Source organism: Lichenostomus cassidix, chromosome 29 (assembly GCF_008360975.1).
Source record: "Lichenostomus cassidix isolate B80296 chromosome 29, HeHo_3.0, whole genome shotgun sequence".
Taxonomy (NCBI): Eukaryota; Metazoa; Chordata; class Aves; order Passeriformes; family Meliphagidae; genus Lichenostomus; species Lichenostomus cassidix.
In genome coordinates, this window is record NC_139509.1 from 3,476,815 (window position 1) to 3,497,746 (window position 20,932).

The 20,932-nt window shown below is 65.5% G+C and overlaps 2 protein-coding genes across 6 annotated transcripts; one reads left to right on the forward strand and one right to left on the reverse strand.

Annotated features, from left to right (window-relative positions):
• The first annotated feature begins 820 nt into the window (after positions 1 to 820).
• Positions 821 to 13,995, forward strand: TNS2 (tensin 2). Of its 5 annotated transcripts, none has more exons than XM_085041129.1 (27): positions 946 to 1,184; positions 2,317 to 2,428; positions 2,850 to 2,887; positions 2,978 to 3,016; positions 3,178 to 3,216; positions 3,720 to 3,763; positions 3,991 to 4,159; positions 4,458 to 4,508; positions 4,877 to 4,999; positions 5,382 to 5,446; positions 5,809 to 5,892; positions 6,279 to 6,391; positions 6,464 to 6,524; positions 6,634 to 6,700; positions 6,989 to 7,112; positions 7,442 to 7,507; positions 7,592 to 7,696; positions 8,051 to 9,901; positions 10,363 to 10,683; positions 11,051 to 11,176; positions 11,600 to 11,692; positions 12,063 to 12,140; positions 12,445 to 12,522; positions 12,841 to 13,027; positions 13,430 to 13,498; positions 13,583 to 13,612; positions 13,706 to 13,995. In XM_085041129.1, exons 1-27 carry the CDS (start codon positions 1,119 to 1,121, stop codon positions 13,845 to 13,847), a joined length of 4,341 nt encoding a protein of 1,446 aa, XP_084897255.1. In that variant the 5' UTR covers positions 946 to 1,118; the 3' UTR covers positions 13,848 to 13,995. The 5 variants fall into 5 exon arrangements, with proteins under 5 accessions (XP_084897256.1, XP_084897255.1, XP_084897258.1 ...); XM_085041132.1 differs by having other exon boundaries at positions 947 to 1,184; positions 6,631 to 6,700; XM_085041131.1 differs by lacking the exon at positions 946 to 1,184 and adding an exon at positions 1,834 to 1,870 and having other exon boundaries at positions 6,631 to 6,700.
• A 479-nt stretch (positions 13,996 to 14,474) lies between these two features.
• On the reverse strand, positions 14,475 to 20,467 carry SPRYD3 (SPRY domain containing 3). Its single transcript, XM_085041147.1, has 11 exons — positions 20,372 to 20,467; positions 19,190 to 19,387; positions 18,861 to 18,936; positions 18,662 to 18,786; positions 18,205 to 18,340; positions 17,736 to 17,933; positions 16,998 to 17,147; positions 16,603 to 16,660; positions 15,961 to 16,080; positions 15,732 to 15,886; positions 14,475 to 15,370 (listed from the first exon to the last, which is right to left on the reverse strand). The coding sequence occupies exons 2-11, from the start codon at positions 19,372 to 19,374 to the stop codon at positions 15,236 to 15,238; spliced, it is 1,338 nt and encodes a 445-aa protein (XP_084897273.1). The 5' UTR covers positions 19,375 to 19,387; positions 20,372 to 20,467; the 3' UTR covers positions 14,475 to 15,235.
• Between the last annotated feature and the right edge of the window lie 465 nt (positions 20,468 to 20,932).

Sequence of the window (20,932 nt, forward strand, 5' to 3'; positions counted from 1 at the left end):
GGGAACCCCAAGGGCTGGGGGAACCCCGACAACCCTGACCGGGAGGGGCCTGGTCAGTATCCCCAATGCCCTCTATGCACCCCAAAAACCCCTCCTCAACTTCCCCCCCTTGAACCCAAATCCCCTTCCTGCACCCCAACCCCCCCCCCACAGTAACCCACAGCAAAAAACAGCCCTGCAGCCCAAAACCTTCCTGACACCCCAAACCCCTCCTTACACCCCAATTCCTCCCCTGCAACCCAAAACACCCCCACCTCAATAACCCCCACCCCAATTCCTCCCCTCAGAACGAGCTCCCCCCAAGGGCACCCCAAGGGTTGTGGGGTCCCTACGCCCCCCTGGGGAACCCATCCCGCTATTGAGGGGGACCCCTCGAGCCCCCCAAAGCTACATCCTCTGCCCCGAGTTTGGGGGTCCTGGGGGCTGAGGATCCCTCTTCCTACCGAATTGGAGGGTCCCGGGGGATTCTGGAGCTCCCGGGGGGGAATCTCAGCTTCCCCCTTTCCCCTCGACTTTGGGGTCCCCATGGGGGTGGTCCCGCCCCCCATTCCCCCAGAGTTTGGGGGTGCCGGGGAGATCGTGGGGGAGGGGCGAGGACGGGGGAGGAGGATGAAGAGGGGGCGGGGGCAGTGCCAGGAAGGGACCGGGGGGGGCTCGGGAGGAATTCTGGAGGGTCCTGGAAGGGGAAAAGAGGGAAACTGAGGCAGCGTCAGCAGGGGGAGGTGTCCACCCCGTGTCCCTCTCCTTGTCCCCCCCGTGACCCTCCCTCTGTCCCCTCCCCATGTTGCCCCGTGTCCGTGTCCCCGCCGTGTCCCCCTCCGCGTGTCCCCCGCGTATGTCCCCCGCGTGTCCCCCGTGTCTCCCCTATGATCCTCCCGCTGTCCCCTCCCCGCGTCCACACGTGTCGTCCCCGTGTCGTCGTCCCCGTGTCGTCCCCCCCGTGTCCCCCCCTCGTGTCCCCCCCCGCACGGGAAGCGGCTCCGGACTCGCGGAAACGGCCCCTCCCCGCGCGCCTTCGGCCACGGAGCCGCTCGCGGAGCCCACGGGGACCCCCGAGACCCCCCCCGGGAGCGCCCGGGACCCGCCGACACCCCCCGAGGCCCCGCCGGGATCTCCCCATGAAGCCCCCCGGGGCCGTGGGGACTTTGCTGCGCGCGCTCGGCCGCCGCGATGGTCCCGACACGGTAGGAGCGGGGAGAGGTCCCTGAATGTGGTGGGGTCCCGCGTGGGGTGGGGAACCCCGTGGGAAAGGGGGGAGCTGGGGGAGTGGGGGAGCGGCGGGACTCCCCCTGTGCCCCCCCGCGGGTCCCTCCGCGGTCCGCTCCAGCCGCCCCCTCCCTACGCGTGACGCTGGGTGGGCTGGGGGAGAAAGTCGAGTCTGACCCTCCCCCCCACCCCCTGCCGCCCTTCCCCCTATTTTCCCACGCTCCCCGCGCCTCCACTTTCATTTTTACCCCATTTTCCCACTTTTTCCCCTTTTTCCCACGCCCCTCGTTCCCCGTCCCGCGCCCCCCCGCGCCCCCCCCGCTGTCCCACTCCCTCCGCACACACTGCCGTGTCCCTCCCCCCCCGTGGGAACGGCAGGGTCACCCCGGGGAGGCTCATTTCCTGGGCTTGTCCCTTCCCCGCTTCCTGCGGGACTCGCTGTCCGTGGCCGGGGGACATGGAGGGGGGGGGGGGGACACGCTGGACGACACAGGGTGGGACACGGGGGGGGACACGGGCAGGACACCGGGGTGACACGTGTGTGACATGGAATCACGGGAGGGACAAGCGGAGGGAGATGGGAGGACACGGGGGAACATGTGGGGACACGGGGGTGGCACCGGGACAACATGGGGGGACACGGAGGAGGATGCAGGGAACGCAGGTCGGGATGCGGGGTGGACACAGGACAGGACGGAGGGGGACACTGGGAGTGGCAAGGGAGGGACATGATAGGCACATGAATAGCTTCATGGAGAGGACACGAGGGGGCACGGGGGGGACACGGAGAGGTCACTGAGAAGTCATGGAAGGGACACGGGGGTACATACGGAAGGACACGGGTGGCACCGGGGGAACAAGGGGGTGACACCTGGGGACACATGAGGGAGCCAGAGGAGGACGGTGCGAATACAGGGGGGAGACACGAGGGGACACGGAGGTGACATTATGGCAACTGGGTGGGAGCAGGGGTGGGACAGCGGGGGGACACATAGGGAACACGGGGGGATCATGGGGGTTGCACAGAGGTGACACGCGAGGTCACGGAGGTGACACGGGGAGGACACAGGGAGACATGCGGTGACCCCCTGCCTCCCCATGTCCCCCCAGGCGCGGCCGCCCCCACCCGCCCTCCACACGTTCCGAGAGAGGAACCTGCGCCGGGGGGGACCCTGTGGGGGCTGCGGGACCCCCATGGGACCCCACGGGCTCGTGTGCAGAGGTAACACCCCGGGGACACCCTCGGGACCCCCTCGGGACACCCCTGGGACACCCCCGGGACACACTGGGGAGGATGGAGGGGGGAATAAGGGGGTGAGGGGTTACTGGGACAAGGGGATCGGGACTGGGATGTTACTGGAGACAGCGGAGGGGTACTGGGCAGTTACTGGGGGCACTGGGAGGGCACTGGAAGGTTACTGGGGGTACATCGGGGGAACTGGGGTGGTTTTGGGAGCAGGGGCGTCGCGGGTGGTTACTGGGGGCAGGGAAGAGATTGCTGGAGGGTTTACTGGGTTACTGTGGTTACTGAGGGTACTAGGAGGTTACTGGGGGCAGCGGGAGGGTACTGGGGGGGGTACTGGGGGCCTTGGAGGTCCCTGGGGGGACTCTTGGGAGTCCTGATGTCCCTGTTATCCCCCCAGTTTGCAAAGTCGCCGCCCACAAGAGATGTGAGAGCAAGGTACGAGGGGAGCGGGGGCGTCACCTCAGGGAGGGGGATCCCTTTTGGGGCTGGGGTCCCATTTGGGGTGACCCCTGTGTCCTCCTCCAGGTGACGTCACCGTGCCAAGCTCTGCCCCCGCCCGAGCTGGTGAGTGGGGGGAGCCGCGACCTCCCCAAAACCCCCTGCAGGACCCGAGACCCCCGAAACCCCCTCGGGAAGGACTGTGAACCCCCCCAAATCCCCCTCGGGACCCCGAAACCCCCCCCCCTCGGAGGTCGGGCCCCCCCAGACCTCTCTGTGCCCCTCAGAGGCGGAACACGACCCCGGCGCGGCGCAGCGAACGTGTGGTGAGACCCCCGAAACCCCCCGGGCACCCCGAGCCCCCCTTGACTCCCTGACCCCCCTGGTATCCCCAAGCCCCCTCTCGGGACACCCCTAAATTCCCCCCTGGACTCCCAAACCCCCCTGATCCTCTCCAGAGGTTGGGGACCCCCTGATCCCCTCATTGACCCCCCTGACCCACCGTGGCTCTGCCGTGTTTTGGGGACCCCTCTGACTCCTTGGCCCCCCCTTACCCCTCCCTGACCGCCCTTGACCCCCTTGGTGTTTTGGGGACCCCTCGACCTTCCCCTTGACACCCATACCGTCTTATGAGGACAACCCCAGTCCCCCCGACCCCCCGTTTTCGCGACCCCCCTGATCCTTACCCTCCTGTTTTTCCCCTCCCGAACGCCCTTGACCCCCCGCCTCCTCCGTGTTTCGGGACACTCCTTAATTCCCCCCATGTTTTGGGTCCCTCCGACCCCCTTTTACCCCCCATCGTTTTTGGGGCACCCCCGGGACCCCCCAGAGCTCCTCGCTCGACAGCGCCCCCCAGCGGAGCACCCTGCCCAGGTACGGGGGATATGGGCGTGCTGGGGGTCCCAGGGATTTTGGGGAGGGGTGGAATTTGGGGGCTTTGGGGGAGATCCCAAGAGGTTTCGGGGTGCTGGGGGGTGCCGGGAGGGTTGGGATGTTATGGGGGGTTTAGGGTGCTGAGGGAGTCCCGGGGGTCAAAATCGCCCCAGTGGGTTCTGGGGATGCAGACCCCCAGTTCTGAGCCCCTCCCTCCCTCCCCCCAGGACTCCCCACACCCCCAGCCCCGAGGTCCCCCCGTTCCCCCCATTGGACCTGACGTTCGTGACCGAGCGGATCCTGAGCGTTGGGGTCCCGGGGGGCGAGGGGGGTCCTGGGGGACACCTGCGACACCTGGCGAAGATCCTGGGGGCTCGGCATGGCCCCAACTACACGGTGAGGGCAACTGGGGGGGCATTGTGGGGGCAACTGGGAGCGCAGGGGAGGGTCTGGGGAAGCATTGCGGGGGGCTACTCGAAGCTCCGGGGGAAACTGGGAGGCACTGGGGAAGCTCTGGGGGGAGAGGGTCGAGGAGGCTGCGGGGGGCACTGGGAGCACTGGGGAGGGGGGACAGGACACGAGGGACACGGGGATGGCAGGGATCGGGATTTCGGTGGTCCCGGAGGGATCCTGGGGCAGTTTCGGGGTCACCCCCGTCGGTCCGGGCTCCCCCGACCCCACCGTGCCCCCCCAGATCTTCAACCTGTCCGAGAAGCGCCGCGACCTCGCACGCCTGAACCCCAAGGTGAGGGGGGGTCCTGGGGGGTGTGAGGGTCCTCTTGCCGGATTTGGGGGTGCCAGGGCATGCGGGACTCCCGGAGGGCCCCCGGGGGGTCTCGGTAGGTTGGTAGTTCCCCCGGTGGGGGTTTGGGGGTCCCGGGGAGGTCCCGCGGAGCTGGGAGGGTTCCGGGGGCTCCCTGGGTAGTCCTCGGGGTTGCGGGAGCCTCTGGGAGTTCCGGGAGATCCTGCGGGGTTGGGAATGTTTCAAGGGGGTCTCGGGGAGGTCCAGGGCTATTTGGGGGTCTCGGGGGGATCCCGGCAGATCTGGGGGTGTCCCGGTGGGTTTGGGGTCCCCCCGCGGTGTTTGGGGTGCCGTTCTGAGGGTCCCCGCAGGTGCTGGATTTCGGGTGGCCGGAGCTGCTCGCGCCCCCCCTGGAGCTGCTCTGCTCCGTCTGCAAAGCGCTCGAGGGGTGCCTGGCGGGTCACCCCCGAAATGTGGCCGTGCTGCTCTGCAAGGTGGGGCGCCGGCGGGTTCGGCGGCCTCTGAGGGGGTTTGAGTGGGGTTGGGAGGTACTGGGAGGCACTGGGGGCCAGTGAGGGGCACTAGGTATGTCACAGCGGGGCACTGGGGAGGGTTCGGGGGCCTCTGGGTGCTTCTGGGCTGTACTGGGATGCACTCAGGGCTGTTGGGGGTACTGGGAGGTACTGGGGGGCACGAGGGGTGGTAGTGGGTGTGGCACGGAGAGGCACTGGGGATGGCACGGGGGGACACTGGGTTGTACTCGGGGTTTACTGGGGCTGCTCCGGGGGACACTCGGAGGTATGGGGTGGTACTGGGGGGTACTGAGTGGCACTGGGGGGTCCTCAGGGTCCTCACCCGTCCCCCCCACGCCCCCAGGGCAGCAAGGCGCCGGTCGGGGTGGTCGTGGGGGCTTTTCTGCACTACAGCGACGTGTGGGGCAGGTGAGGGGGTGCAGGGGTGCTTCGGGAGGTCAGGGGACTACAGGGGGCTTGGAGATTTGGGGGGCGGTGGGGGTTATGGGGGGCTGGTGGGGGTTTGCAGGAGGTTATGGAGGGTTGGGGGTCATGAGGGGCTGCGGAGGGGGGGGCGTTGGGGAGCAGAATGGGAGTCCAAAGGATGGTTCAAGGGGGCGCAGGGGTGGGGGAGGCTATGGGGAGGCTGAGGGGGCGATGGGGCTGTTAAAGGGGATCACGGGGACGATTTGGGTTGTGGAGAAGCTTTGTGAGCCTTGGGGGTGCCAGGGAGTCGCGGGGTGTTGCGGGGTCTTTGGGGGTGCCCTGACTGCTCTTTGCCCCCCCGCCAGCCCCGAGCAGGCACTGAACGCACTGAGCATGAGGAGGTTCTGCGAGGAGAAACTGGGGGGGGTCCTGCAGCCCTCCCAGCGCAGGTAGGGGTGTGGGGCGTCTGGGGGGTCATGGGGGGCGTGGGGAGGTTATGGGGGTCTGGGGGTGTCAGGAGAGGTAGTGGCGAGATTTGGGGGAATTGGAGTTGTTTGGGGGTGATTTTGGGATGGTTTTGGGGAAGGGTTTTTGGGGTGGTTTTGAGGTTTGTTGGGGGTGTTTTGGGGTGATTTTTGGGGTGTTTTTTCAGGTGATTTTGGGGTGATTTTTAGGAGTGCTTTTGGGATGGGGTTTAGGGTGTTGTTTGGGGTAGTTTTAGGGCTGTTCTAGGGGTAATTGTTGGCGTGGTTTTGGGTTATTTTTTAAGGTGGTGTAGGGTGATGTTTGGGATGGATTGGGGGCGGTTTTGGGGTTCCACCCGTGTCCCCCTCAGATACACAGAGGATTTCGGAGCGCTGCTCTCGGGTCGGCTCCGTCTGAACAGCTCCCCCCAGTTCCTGCACCACGTCCTGCTGCCCCCGCTGCCCACCTACGACCCCCCTGACGGTCAGTTTGGGGCAGGGGGGACGCCGAGAACCCCCCAGGGCCCTCCAATAATACGCCCGTGTCCCCCACCAGGCTGCCGCCCCTTCCTCAAGATCTACCAATCGCTGCAGCTCGTCTACACCTCGGGGGTCTAGTGAGTGACCCCTCCCACCAAAACCTGACCTCCCCTGCCCCTCGGGGGTCCCGGACCACCCAAACCTCACATCATTCACCCCAATGTGCCCCCCGTGCCTCCACAGCAGTCCCCCCGCCTCTCAGACCCTCTGTGTCACCCTGCAACCTGCGCTGCTGCTCAAGGGGGACGTGATGGTGAGGGGGGCAGAGGGGGAGGATGGGGGGGGACCAGAGGGGCGCGGGGCGGTCACGGAGGAGTCAGAGGGACGGGGGGAGGTCGGGGGGAGGCCGGGGGGACTCAGAGGTTCATGGGGCAGGTGGCATGCGAGGGGGGGTGTGTGTGACCCCCCCCAACCTTTGTGTGTGTGACCCCAACTCACCTGTGTGTGACCCCGGAACTCACCTGTGTGTGACCCCGGAACTCACCTGTGTGTGACACCCCCCTGACCTGTCCGTTCCCTTCTCTCACCTGTGCCCCCCCAGGTGCGCTGTTACCACCGGCGGCGGGGGGGCCGCGAGGTGGTTTTTGGGGTTCAGTTCCACACGGGAACCCTGCGCGGGCCCCGCCTGAGGCTGCGCCGGGATGAGCTCGACCTGGCCTGGCAAGGTGGGAGCGCACGGGGGGTGCAAGGGGCTGGGGCTTTTGTGGGGCTGGGGGGTTTTGGGGGGCGCGGGAGGACAGGGAGGCTTTGGGGGTGTTAAGGGGAGCACGGGGGGGATTCTGGGGTGACTCTGGGGAGAGTGCGAGCAGGGGGCGCGCGGGGGGATTTGGGGGCGCAGAGAATGGGGACGCCCGCAGTCCCTCTGTGCCCCCCCCAGACGAGCGGATTTGGGGGTGCAGGGAATGGGAGGTTTGGGGGGCTCCGGGAGGATTTTGCGGTGCAGATTATGGGGATGCTTCCTCGCCCCCCCAAACCGCCCGTGCTCCTCCCCCAGACCAGCGCTTCCCCCCCGATGCCGCCGTCGAGTTCATCTTCTCCTCGGGCCCCGAGAGGGTCGAAGGTGGGTTTGGGGGGGCGGAGGCCCCCGGGGACACCCGGCCCGGGCTCCCCCTCACGACCCACCACTCCTGCCCCCCTCCCCCAGGCTGGGTCCCCCCCCGCGGCCCCCCCGCCACCCCCATCGATTACGGGGTGCGAGACCCCGCGGTTCGACGCGACTCCTACGAGGGGCACCAGGACAGCGCCGAGGGTAAGGGGGTCAGGGGAGGAATTGGGGTACGGGGGAGGCCCCAAGGCATGGGGGGCGGTTGGGGGGCACGGGGGGATCTCAGGGTTCTAGAATGTGTTGGGGTGAGCTGGAGTGTGGAAAGGGGGAGCTGGGGGGACTGGTGTTGTTAGGGGGTTTCGGGGGGCCCCACAACACGGGACAGTTTTGGGGAGGCTGGCAGTGTCCCCAAGACCTGCAGAAAATGGGGGTGCACGGCAGGCTTTGGGGGGAAATATGGAGGGGTCCCCATGGTCTGAAGGGGATGGGGGGCAGACAGGGGGTCCCATGGGCTTTTGGGGATGCAGGGCAGGGAGTTTGAGACCCTTTCCCCCCCAGAGCTTTCCCACACTTGGGGTCCCCTGGACGGCAGCCCCTACGCCTGCGTGCAGAAGAAGGGGGGTCCCTCCCCCCCCGGGGGGGACTCTGACTTGCCGCCCCCACCCGGAGCCCCTCACGGCCGTCCCCCGCCCCCCACGGCCGCCGAGCGCCGGGAGCTGGAGCAGCTGCTGGGGGGATTCGGGGTGCGGGGGAGCCGCGAGACCCCCGGCCCGGGGGAGGAGCCCCCCGACACCCCCGAACCACTTGGGACCCCCACAGCCTATGGGACCCCTGAGCCAGTCGGGTCCCCGGGACCTTATGGCAGCCCTGCGTCCTATGGGACCCCGATATCCCACGGGACCCCCATATCCCACGGGACCCCCACATTCCATGACTCTCCCATATCCCATGAGACACCACCATCCTACGGGACCCCAATATCCTATGGGACCCAAATATCCCGTGAGACCCCCACAACCTACAGGGCCCCCCCATCCCACGGGACCCCAATATCCCATGGGATCCCAGCACCCTATGAGACCCCTCCATCCCACGGGACCATCACATTCCACGGGACCCCCGCGCCCCACAGTCCCCCCACATCCTGTGGGACTCTGACACCCCACGGCTTCCCCACATCCTATGGGATCTCCAAATCTCAGGGGTCCCCCACACCCTATGACACCCCAAAACCCTACGGGACCCTGGCGCCCCACATGACTCTGACAGTCCACGGCCCCCCAGCCTCACAGGGGTCTCCAACTTCCTATGGGATCCCAGCAAACCATGGCCCCCCGATATCCCCCGGGACCCCAACATCCCACGGGGTCACAGTGCCCTATGGCACCCCAATATCCCATAGGACCCCAATATCCCGGGGGTCTCCAACATTCCATGGGACCCTGATATCCCAGGACACTCTGGTGGTCAATAACACCCCAATATCGCAGGGGACCCCAACTTTCCAGGGGTCGCCAATACCTTATGGCCCCTCAGCATCCCATGGGACCCCAATATCCCTGGAGACCCCTACTCCATATGGGACCCCAACATCCCAGGGCTCCCCGTCACCCTATGGGACCCCAAAATCCTATGGGACCCCACCATCCCAAGGGTCCCCAACACCCTATGGGACCCCGACATCCCAGGATACCCCAGCCCCCCACAGCCTCCCATCCTACAGCCCCCCGAAACCCCATGGGACCCCAGTATCCCCCGAGGTCTCAATATCTCATATCACCCCGATATCCGAGGGACTCCAAGCCCCACACGGCCCCCCGATGTCCCATGGTCCCCCCGCATCCCACAGCCCTGCAATAGCCCACGGGACCCCAGTATCCCCTGGGACTCCCTCACTGCACAATCCCCCAGCATCCCATGGGATCCCAGTGTCCCACAGCCCCCCCATACCCCACAGCGCACCCGCCCCTCACAGTCCCCCCATATCCCGCAGCCCCCCGAGCCCCTGGGCCCCTCCCAGTCCCTGGGCCCCCCCATGCCCCCCCCTGTGCCGCCGGGCCAGCCTGGCCTCCGCCCGGGACCCCCCAAAACGGGGGGTGCAGCGCTCGCTGTCCGAGGGATTCCCCCCGTGGGGGGGCTACGGGCGCCCAGTGGCGGGGGGGTATCTGCTTTTGGGGGGACTCCCCCCCATCTGCCCCTGCCAGGACTGCCAGGGCTGGGGAGGGGTCTCCTCGCTGCCCACCCGCCCGATTTATGGCGGGCATGGCTGGGGGAGCCCCCCCGCGCCCCCTCTGGACCCCCCAAATTGCCCCCACTGCGGCCGCCCCGGCCTGGGGATGGAGCGGGGACCCCCTGCCCGAAAAGGGGGGTACGACCCCCCCGCCATGGGAGAGCCCCAGGAGCCGACAGGTAAAGGTGGGGGGCAAAGTGGGGGTGCAAAGGGGTTAATGGGGGTTCTGGGGGGTATTAGGGATTTGGAAGGATCTAAAAGGGTTGGGGGGAGCTTCTGGGGGGGCGTTATGAAGGACTAAAGGGGCTATTGGGGGGTCCTGGGGTGGATCTGGGGGAGGTAAAGGGGTTCAGGGAAGGGGTCGGGAGAGGGGTGTGGGGCTTGGGGGTGTTTAGGGGTGTCTAAAGCGGCTGGAGGAGTTTCTGGGTAGGGTTGGTGGCCGCAGAGGGGCTGGGGGGCGCCTTGGGGGAACTAAAGGCATGAATTGCGGGGGATTTGGGGCAGATTTGGGGAGTTTAGAGGGGCTCATGGGGTGGTCCGGGAAGTGCTGGGAAGCGACAAAGGAGCCGCTGGAGGGAGGTTTGGAAACCCCAGAAAGTCTTTTGGGGTCTCACTGTCTTCTCTCTTTGTGTGCCCCCAGGGCGGCGCAGTCCTATTGAAGGCACCCCCTGGCCTGGCCCCCCCCGCGCCCCTCCGGCCCCCGCCGAGTCCCCCCGGGCCCCCTCCCCCAGCAGCGGCACCCCGGGGTCACCCCCGCCCCCGCAGCCTCCTCTGCCCGAGAAGCGGCACCCCCCGGCCCCGGGGGGACCCCGAGACCCCTCCTCACCGCAGCGCAGCCCGGGGGGAGCCCAGGGACACCCCTCGGCGGCGGGGCGCGGCCCGGGCGGGACAAACCCCGGGGGCACCTTCGTGCAGGATACCACCAAGTTCTGGTACAAACCGGGGCTGTCCCGGGAGGAAGGTACGGGAAGGCGGGGGGAGCGGGGGGCTGGAGACCCCCGGGGGCTGTGGGAGAGATGGGATTTGGGGGCTTTGGGGGTTATTGGGGGGTATTGAGGGGTATTGAGGGGCTGGGGGAGGGGGGCCTAGTGGGGATCAGGGGGGGTCTAGGGGCGTCACTGGGGGCTATGGGGGTGTCCGTGGGGAAATCAGTGCTGGGGTCTGTGGGGGGAGCCGGGGGGTCAGGGGGATCTATGGTGGGGTCATGGGGGTCAGGGGGCTGTCAGGGGGTGGGGCCTATGGGTGGCTCGGAGGGTTACATGGGGGGCGTCAGTGGGGTCCCCTTGTGTGCTCCCTGCATCCCCGGGTGACCCCCGCGTGCCCCCCAGCCGTGGCTCTGCTCAAGGCGGCCCCTCCCGGCTCGTTCCTCATCCGCCGCAGCAGCAGCTTCCCGGGAGCCTTCGGGCTCGCTCTCAGGGTGGGGGTGCCACCCCCCCGCGCCACCCAGAGAACCGGTATGGAACCCCACAAACCCCCCCGAACCCCATAAAACCCCCCGCTCCACAGACACCCTCCGGCACGCCCCAAACCCACCACCACCCCTATGGAATATTTGGGGGCCGGGGAGGGTCTCGGGCGTCTCCCCGGGATCTGACCCCCCCTAACACCCCAGGGACCCCCGCAGCACCCTGCAAATCCTCCCAAATCCCCACCAGCAGCTCCCAAATTCCCCCACAGACCCTTCCGTGCAGTACTGGGGGGCTGTCCATAGTGAGGGGGTTTCCCAGGGGAGGTTGGACATGCCCAACGCCCATGAAACCCAACAGAACCCCCCATAAACATCCCCCAAATGCCTCACAGAAAATACTGGGGCATCGGGTGGGGCTGTCGGGGGGTGTCGGGGGTCTCCCAGGGGTCTGAACCCCCCGACCCCCCAGGGGACCCCCAGGAGCAGCTGGTGCGGCACTTCCTGATCGAGACAGGCCCACGGGGGGTCAAAATCCGGGGGTGCCCCGAAGAGCCCCACTTTGGTAAGGGGGCCGGGTGGGGTCAGTGCCGGGATCTTGGGGGATCAGTGGCAGGATCTTGGGGGGTCAGTGGAGGGATCTGAGGGGGTCAGTGGAGGGATTTGGGAGGTCTCCGAGGGTCTGGGGCATCAGTGGAGGGATCTGGGGGAGTCACTGGAGGGATCTTGGGGAGTCTCCGAGGGTTTAGGGGATTGGGGGGGTTGGGAGAGTCAGTCGGGGGGCTATAGGGGTCAGTGGGGTGTCAAGGAGAGCTCGAGGGGTCTCAGTGGGTGGGAAGGGAGGAATTAGGGGTCTGGGGGGATTTACGGGAGGTTCGGGGGGTCAGTGGGGGGGGTTGGGGTTTTGGGTTGCCCTGACACCCCGCTCCCCCCAGGGAGCCTCCCGGCGCTGGTGCTCCAGCATTCCATCACTCCTATCTCGCTGCCCTGCACCCTTCGCATCCCCCACGCAGGTGGGCACCCCAAAAACCACAGGAACACCCGAAAACCTTCGCGGGGACACCTCAAAACACCCACTGGGACACCCCAAAACCGCGGAGATACCCCAGAATCGCGGGTCCTCCCTCAATACCACAGGAGCCCCCAAAACAGCGGGAGCCCCCCAAACTTGTGGGGACCTTCCCAAGACCACTCCAGCCCCCGAAATCCTCCCAGAGACTCCCCAATTTCTCCCCAAGCCCCCTGGCTGCCCCTTTTTCCCCACCGGGGAGGTCTGGAAGGATCCCTGCACCCCAAACCCTGTCCCCTCCTCCCCAGAGCTGCAGGAGGAGCCCCTGGACCCCCCCGGGCCCCCCAACGTCAGCACGGCTGGAGCCCTCCTGAGGCAGGGGGCAGGTGCGACTGGGGAGACTGAGGGGACTGGGGAGAACGAGAAGGGGGCAGTGGGGGGTACTGGGGTTACTGGAGTGGGGGGCTTACTGGGATGGTACAGGCACTGGAATGGGGCCACTGCAGGGGGTTGGCTTCGGGACTGGGAGCGCTGGGGGGACTGTGCCTGGATCTGGGGGGCTGATCCCGGTTTGGGGAGGCTGGTTCCGGTGTTGGGGTTCTGGTCCCTGTTTGGAGGGCTGTTGCCGGATTTGGGGTGCCGGTCCCGATTTGGGGAGGCTGGTCCCAGTTTTGGGGTGCAGCCCCTCCCCGTTGCCCCCCCAGCCTGCTCTGTGCTGTTCCTGGGCTCGGTGGGCACCGAGGCGCTGACAGGGCCGCAGGCAGTGGCCAAGGCTGTGGGGTCTCTCCTGGAGGGGTCCCCGAGTGCGGGGGGCTCCCCCCCACAACCCCCCGGCCCCGTGCACTTCAAGGTGTCAGCGCAGGGGATCACCTTGACGGATCGGCAGCGCAAGTGAGAGACCCCCAAAACCCCCGGCCCCCCTGAATCCCCAACCCCCCAACTCTCCCCAAACCGCTGAACCCCCAAACCCTGACCCCTTCTAACAGAGACTCCATCAAACACCAACCACCCCAAACTGCCGAACACCCCAAAACTACCGACTCCCCCAAATCCCCCAACCCCCACAAACTGCCAAACCCCCAAACACCGACCCCTCAAACTCTCTCAAATGCCCTGAAACCCCAATCCCCTGAACCATCAACGCCGCTAAACCCGCAATCCCCAAACCACGGACACCCTAAACCCCAAACTACCCCCATTGTCCCCCCCAAACCCCTCGGCACCCACCGACACCCCCCGGGGCCTCTCTCCTCCCCGCCCAACGCCCCCTCACCACGTGCCCCTTGCCCCCAGACTCTTTTTCCGGCGGCACTACCCCGTGAGCAGCGTCACCCACTGCGGCACAGACCCCCAGGACCGCAGGTCAGGAGGGGGCGCACGGGGGCACAAGGGGGACCCCTAGCCTTCCAAACCCCCCCAGACATCCCAACCCCTTTAACCCCCCAGGTGGGCAAACCCCGACGGGACCACGGCCAGGTAGGTGCAGAGTCCCCCAGAACGGGATCCCCACAAATAGGGGGAGCACCGATCTGACTGTGCCCTCTGCCCTCCCCCCTGCCACCCCCCCAGGATTTTCGGGTTTGTGGCGAAGCAGGCGGGGGGCCCAGGTGGGGGCAACGTGTGTCACGTGTTCGCGGAGCTGGACCCCGAGCAGCCGGCAGGGGCCATTGTCACCTTCGTCACCAAGGTCCTGCTGGGGACACGGCACTGAGCAACACCCGCAACCCCCCCGGGACCCCCAAATCCATCGGGGGACTCCCAGACACCCCCGAGGCAAGGGGGGCTCAGGGTCACCCTCAAAAGCCAGTGGGGCTTCCCCCCCTCCTTACCAAGGTCCTGTTGGGGACACAACATTGAGGGACCCCCAGAACCCCCAGGGACCTCCAAAAACATCTGGGGATCCCCAAAACTCCCCAGAGCCCCCCAAGGCAAGGAGGGCACAGGGGGACACAGCCAACCTTCCCTGCTATCATCACCTTCATCACCAAGGTCCTGAACACCCCCAAATTCCTCAGAGACACCCCAAAACCAGCCCCAGACTCCCCAAACCCTCCCAGACACCCCAATTCGGGGGAGCACAGGAGGACCCCCATAATCGCCTTCCTCATTATCTTCTTCACCAAAGGCATATTGGGAAACCCCAAACTTTCACTGAGACCCCCCCCAGCCCCCTCCAAACACTCCCCAGAGCCCCCAAACCCCCCAGAGGCCCCCCAAAACCTCCTGGAGCCCCCAGCCACCTCCTCAAGTGAAGAAGGAGGGGCTGGTAGAAAAGGGGGCACAGGGATGCACCCCCAATCTGGGGAATCCTAAGGAAACCCTAATAAATCCACATCTATTTTGGTGTAAGAAATGGGTTTATTTGAGTCGGGGGGGCATGAGGGCCCCCCCATGTGCAAACGTCAAAGGGGACCCCAAACCAGCCCCCACCACTGAACTGGGGGCTCTGGGGGGTCCCATGGAATTGGGGGTGCCTGGGGGGGTTACATTCATGATGGGGGAACCCCTAATTCTGCCCCCTAGGACCCCACAAGAATGGAGGGTGCTGGGCCTGACGGGGGGGCACAGGGGTGATTTGGGAGGGCACTGGGGGGTCAGTGGAGTGGAGAGGGCTTGGAGGGCTGGGGAGGGTTAAAGGGGTGATTTTGGGGGCTCTGGGGGGGGCACGGGGGTCACCCATGAAGGAATGACTGAGACCCCCAAATCCACCTGGGGAGGGACAGTGGGATGATTTGGGGGGAATCCCCCGAAGGGCCCCTATGGGGGAGCAGGATTGAGCCCTCCAAAAACATGGGGTTGTGGCAGGAATGGGCCCCCCAAAACTATGGAGGAGGCCATGGCTGACACCCCCAAAAACCACCTTGGAGGGCAACAGTGAGGTACTTATGAGGGATCAGTGGGGGGATTCAATTAGGGCAACTCCCCCCACAGAACCCAAAGGGCAAAATTATGGGGGGAGCAGCAGTGAACCCCCTAAAAACCACCCTGGGGGGGTCCCCACTGTTGTGGAAACACTCTAAAGTGCACTGGGGGGGCCCGGGGTGGCTCCAGGAGCACCAGGGGGTATCAGGTTTTGGGGGGCCCCGCCAAGCACCCCCTTTATCCGCTCAGGGGGTGCAGGTCCACCTTGACCCTCTCACCAGTGCTGAGCATCCCCACGGTGGGGAAGAGCCCCCCGGCGGGAACCCCGACCTCCCTGCGCCCCACGACTGTCCCGTTTCGCGTGAAGAACACCTGGGGGGGCACAACACGGGGGTGTCATCCGGATATGGGGGGAGCAAGGGAGACCCAACCCCCCCAAAAAAAAACATAGTAAAGGAGGCAGTAAGGCAAGGAGAGCTGAGCCAAAAGGCGGGTGAAGGTGGGATTTTTGGGGTGAGGAGGGGTTTTGAGGGGGCACAAACACATGGGGGGTGTCAGAGACACATGGTGGGGTTACCAACTTCCAACAAAATGGAGGCAAAGGGGCCCTCAGACTGATTCCAAGGGATCCCAATGGGAGACCAAAGGAGAATTTGCAGGTGAAGAAGGAGGTTTTTTTGGGGTGGATGCTTTTTTGGGCACAGATTTTTGGGGAGCGTGTTGCCACCCTTACCACGACCTTCCTGCCCTCCTGCTCCTGCTCCATGTCCTCCCCATCCTCCTCTTCCTCTTCATCCTCCTCCTCCTCCTCTTCCTCCTCCTCCAGGTACATCACATTCTGCACCTTCACTTTCACCTCGGGGGGTTCCGAGGCATCATCGCTGTCACCTGGGGGGAGGAAAAGGGTGAGGGACAACCCCCCGAGCCCATCTAGGCTTTGGGGGTGCCCAGCCCCCCCATACCTTCGCTATCCCGGCCGTAATCCCGAGGGAACATGATCCCACAGCCCATCACGTCGCCCTTGTAGCAGCGGGGGCCGAAGGGATCCCCAACCCCACTGCCGTGGAACAGCTTCCCGTCGTCTGGGGGGAGACCCCAAATTAGGGGCGACCCCCCAATTCATGGGGAAAACCCCCAGAAAACCCCTCCATGGGAGTGCAAAAAAAGGGGAGGAATGGGCAGAGAAAGGGGTTCCAGGAGGAGGAGGAGGAAGTGACAACTTGGGCGGGGGGCACAGGGAAGCTCCCGAATTAGGGGGGGGAACCCTTCAGATCATGAGGGGGACCCCTCCCATGGGGGGGCACCCCCAAAAAAGGGAGGAAACTGAGCTGGGAAACAAAGAGAAGGAAGGGGGAAAAGATGGAGGGAGGGGAGAGGGAGGTGTCATGGGGACCTCTCAAATTAGGGGGAACCCCCCCAGGTCATGAAGTAGACCCCCCAACCATCCTTATAGAGATGCCACCCAAAATAGAGGGGGAAAAACGGGCCAGGAAAGGGGTTTCCGGGGGGGAAGAAGGAAGAGGAGGAGGAGCAGGTCCCAGGAGGGTTGTGCTTTGGGGGCATCCCACCCATTTTGGGGGTCCCCCCCACTTTAGGGGGCTCACCCGCATGATAGGCCACCGAGCCCCTGCTCCAGCCAGGGTGACGATTTTTGGGGTAATCCTGGGGGGATGGGGGAGTGGGATGAGGGCAATGTGGGGGGCCTAGTCCCCCCAAACTCACGGACCCCAATTTTTGCCCCCAAACCCTCCTTTTCACATCCCCCCCATCACCTTCCAGCCCAGCCGCGGCCCGGTGGGGGCGTCCAGCTGCCCCGTACCCCAAATCTGAGCCCCCTCCCCACCTTCCTGATTCCCTCCCAGCCCCCCTTTACTCTCTCCGTAACCCCCCACACCCCCATTTCTGACCTCCACCCCCCACTTCCCCGCTCCCCCCATCTCCGCAGGTGCCTCCACCCCCCCAGCCCCCCCGTACCCCAATTCTGAGCCCCCGGGCGCACCTTCCTGGCCACGCCCAGGGCGATGTAGCACTTCTCGCCTGGGTCGAGGATCTCCAGCTCGAAGTAGTGGCTGCGGGGGCTGAGCGCCCGCCGGGCCTGGGCCAACCCCACATCTACAATGCTCTTCCCCTTCCCCGCGTATTCCAACACCTGGGGGGGGCCGGGGGCAGCGGGGTGAGCTTAGACGGGGGGAAAAGGGGCACCGCCAACCCCCAAGCCCGTGAAATTCATCCCCTTCTCCACCTACTAACAGTACCTGCGAGGGTTTGGGGGGTCCCGGGGTGATTTGTGGGATCACAGGGGCTGGGGGGAGGAGGGGGGGTCACAGAGGGTTGGGGGGCACTCACAGGGGATTGGGGAGCACCCAAGAACGCCCAGACTCCCAATGTCGCTGCTGTGACCCCCTTTACCCTGCTAGTGTCACAGCTCCCCTTTTTTCCCCTCCCCAGGACTGGGGACCCCTCTTGTCACTCCCCAAAACTAGGGACCCCTCTGTCCTTACCCAGCCCTTCCCAAACGCCCAGACCCCAATTTCCCTTCCTCTGTAACCCAAATTTTTCACCTCCCAGCCCAGGGACAGGCTCCAACTTCTCCCAACCTCCCCCCATACCCTCATTCTTATCCCCCTCCCCACTTCCCTGAGCCATCTCCAGTCCTGGGGGAGGCTCCAGCCAGGGAAAAGGCTCCCCTTTTTCCCCCTTTCACCCCCCTGAACCACCCGGGTTTTGGGGTGCTCACGGAGCCACAGAGCCGCACATCGTGGAGCCTCCCCCACTCCTCCTCCAGGCTGTCCACCAGCATTGCCCCGCCCTCGTCCTCGGGGGGCCCGGGGGGGCCGGGGGGGGGCAGATGCAGCCGAACCTCCTCCCCTAGCGAGTGCAGCCCCACAGCCGGGAACAGCCCTGGGGGGGACAGTGGCACCCCCAGACCCCCCACCTGTGATTGAGAGAGTCACGGGGTGAGGGGGGTAAGGGAGAAGGGCACCCCAAGACCCCCCCATCTGGGATTTAGGGAGACACCAAAGTGGAAAGTGGGAGGGTCTGGAGGCTTTCGGGTTCAGGAGGTTTGGGGGTCTCCTCATCTTCTGTCCATTGTCTGCGAGGAGCAGCTGGGGGAGGGGCCAAAGCACCCCCTGTTTGGGGCTCCTGCAGGCTTTGGGGGTGCCCTGGTGAGTTTTGGGGCAGGAGGAGTATGTGGGTCCCCTCACCCTCTGGCCGTTCTTGGTGAAGAAAACTTGGGCTGGGGGTGCCCCGAATGAGCCCCTCTCAACCCCACAGCCAATGCGATCCCCGGAGCTGCACTTCGAGCCGAATTGGCGCCCTTTGGCCCGGCCACTGTAGAGCCTGTGGACACCAAAACCGGGAGTGACCCCCGAAAGGAAGGGGTCAGAATGGGGGGAGGTCAGTAATGGGGGACACCAAATGTCACAACAGTCCTCAGGCCCCAGTGTTCCCCAACACCTCCCAGTCCTGCTGCCTCCCCGGCTCTTCCCAATACCCCAACACTCCCCAGTATCCCAACACCCCTGATACCATCTTATCCTTCACCTCACCCTTCAACATCCCGACATCTCCTAGCATTGTGAAATTCCTTAATGTCCCAACACCCCCCACTATCGCGACATCCCCCACCATGCTAACAATCCCCCCTATCGCGACACTCACTTCCCATCATCGGCGTGGTAGGCAACAGAGCCCGGTCCCCATCCCGGGGGGTGCTCGAGGCTGTGGCAGTGCGGGACCAGCCCCACGGCGATGGTGCCCCGGACCCCGCTGTCCACGATCGACACCTGCGTGGGGCGGGGGGTCAGGGCTCCGAGCTCCCCCCGGGACGCCCCGTGCCACCCCGGACCCCCAATCTCACCTCGAAGTAGTTGCTGTCGCGGGTCAGTGGCCGCGGGGCCACGTAACAGCCGACCTCGCCCGAGGGACCGCGGTAGCTGCAGGGGACAGGGGGGCTGAGACACCCCCTGGCTGCCCCCAGACCCCTCCCAGCCCCTCCTTGGGCTCCCCCAGTCCCCCCCCCCCAGCAGAAACCCCCAGCCCCTCCCACCCCCGTGGGTGCAGCCCCCCTCCTTGGGCCCCCCAGCCCCGTTCTGCGGGTGCCCTTGGCCCCCTCGATGTGCCTCCAGTCCCCTCCGACTCCCGGGGGTCCCCCCACGCACCCCCCGGAACCCCCCAGCGCCGGGCTACCTGAGGGTGTCCCCGTCCACCAGGATGTGCCGGGCGCGTTCCTGGCAGCGCAGGCCCCGATCCCGGTCCCGGTCCCGGTCCCGATCCCGATCCCGGTCCCGATCCCGACCCTCCCGCACTTCCCGGATCTCCCTGATGCGCCGGCGCCAGTTCAGGAACCTGAAGTGCAGGTTCAGGTCATCCATGGCGGGGGGGTTCCTGCAGAGGGGGCAACGGTTGGACCCCCGAAAGGACAGGGGGCCCGGAAACGACACACCCAAAACTGACCCCCCAAATCACACATGAACTCCCCCAAAACCCACCTGAACCCTAAAAATCCACCTGAGATCCCCAAAACACACCTGAGCTTCCAAAACACACACCTGACGCACCTAAATTGACACCTCAAATCACACCTGACAGCCCAAAATCCACCTGGGATTCCCCAAAACTGACTCCCAAAATCACACCTGATACCCAAACACACACCTGGCACTCCAAAATTGCCCCCCCAAACACAATTGAACTGCCAAAACTTTACCCACAACACCACCGACCCACCAGATCATACCTGAACCCCTTAAACATACCTGAGCCCCCGAAATACATCTAAACCCCCAAAATTAATCCCCAAAACACACCTGATGCTCCAAAATACACCTAAATTCCCTAAATAAATCTGACTCCCTAAAATACACGTAAACCCCCAAAACTGACTCCCGAAACGCATCTGGCACTCCAAACACACCTGAACCCCCAAAACACACCTGAACTCAAAAAACCCACCGGAGATCCCCAAAACTGCCCAACACGCACCTGAACCCCCAAGACACACCTGACCCCCCAAAATCCACACGACACACCCAAATCACACCTGACAGCTCAAAACTGACTCCCACACCCACCCCGACCGCTCCACACACACACACACACCAAGGTTCCCCTATTCGGGGGGTCTCCCTTCCCAGGCACCCCTGTTCCCAGGACCCCGCCAACCCCCACCATTCCCTCGCACGATGGGACCCCCCCCAGCCCCCCCCAATTCCCCCAGGACCCCCCAATCGCTCCCGTATTACCCGTACCGGGGTCTCCCCGTCCCTCGGACACCCCCAGACCCCTCGGGACCCTCCCCAGTCTCCCCCGGACGCCCCCAGAGCTCCCAATCTTCCCCAGAGCCCCCCGGACCCCCCAGTCCCCCCTTACCGGGGGTCCCGCCCCCTCCATGGGCCGCGCTCACATCCGGGTCCCGCTCGCTTCCACCTCCCTGCCCCCGCCCACTGTGTCACGCGGACCAATCGCCGTCCGCTGCGCAGTGACTGACATCTCCCGCAGCTAATCGGAGGCCGAAGTGGGCGGGAGGCGGAGCCTACTGGGAAAGAGGCGGTGTGCGTCAAGGTCACGTGACACTGCGGGCATGGGCCGAGGCGAGCAAGGGCGCCCCCTGGAGGACGGGGAGAACTGGGGGAATTGGGAGGAACTGGGGAAACTGGGGAGAATTGGGGGGCTGGCGGTTACTGGGAGGATTGGGGGGAAACGTGGGGGACTGGGGAGAATTGCGGAGACTGGTAGGAACTGAGGGAATTGGGGGGATGGGGGATTACTGGGAGGACTGGGGGGAATTGGAGGATACTGGGGGCACCAAGGGGGCTCAGCTCAGGGTCAAACCAGCACAAGGGTCACACGGCGGACGTGACCAGACTGGAAGTCACTGGTATGAACTGGGGGAGCTCTGGATGTGTTTTGGTGTCCCCCAAACCCATGTTG

Excerpts from the sequence above, each read along its gene's own strand:
- TNS2 (XM_085041130.1), top strand. The coding sequence starts at position 836 with ATGTCCCCCGCGTGTCCCCCGTGTCTCCCCTATGATCCTCCCGCTGTC. Across the intron at positions 5,447-5,808 it reads TACAGCGACGTGTGGGGCAG|CCCCGAGCAGGCACTGAACG; the intron begins GTGAGGGGGTGC and ends CCCCCCCGCCAG. Across the intron at positions 11,693-12,062 it reads CCCCGAAGAGCCCCACTTTG|GGAGCCTCCCGGCGCTGGTG; the intron begins GTAAGGGGGCCG and ends CGCTCCCCCCAG.
- SPRYD3 (XM_085041147.1), bottom strand. The coding sequence starts at position 19,374 with ATGGATGACCTGAACCTGCACTTCAGGTTCCTGAACTGGCGCCGGCGC. Across the intron at positions 17,934-18,204 it reads TCACCAAGAACGGCCAGAGG|GTGGGGGGTCTGGGGGTGCC; the intron begins GTGAGGGGACCC and ends TCTCAATCACAG. Across the intron at positions 16,081-16,602 it reads CTCGGTGGCCTATCATGCGG|ACGACGGGAAGCTGTTCCAC; the intron begins GTGAGCCCCCTA and ends GTCTCCCCCCAG.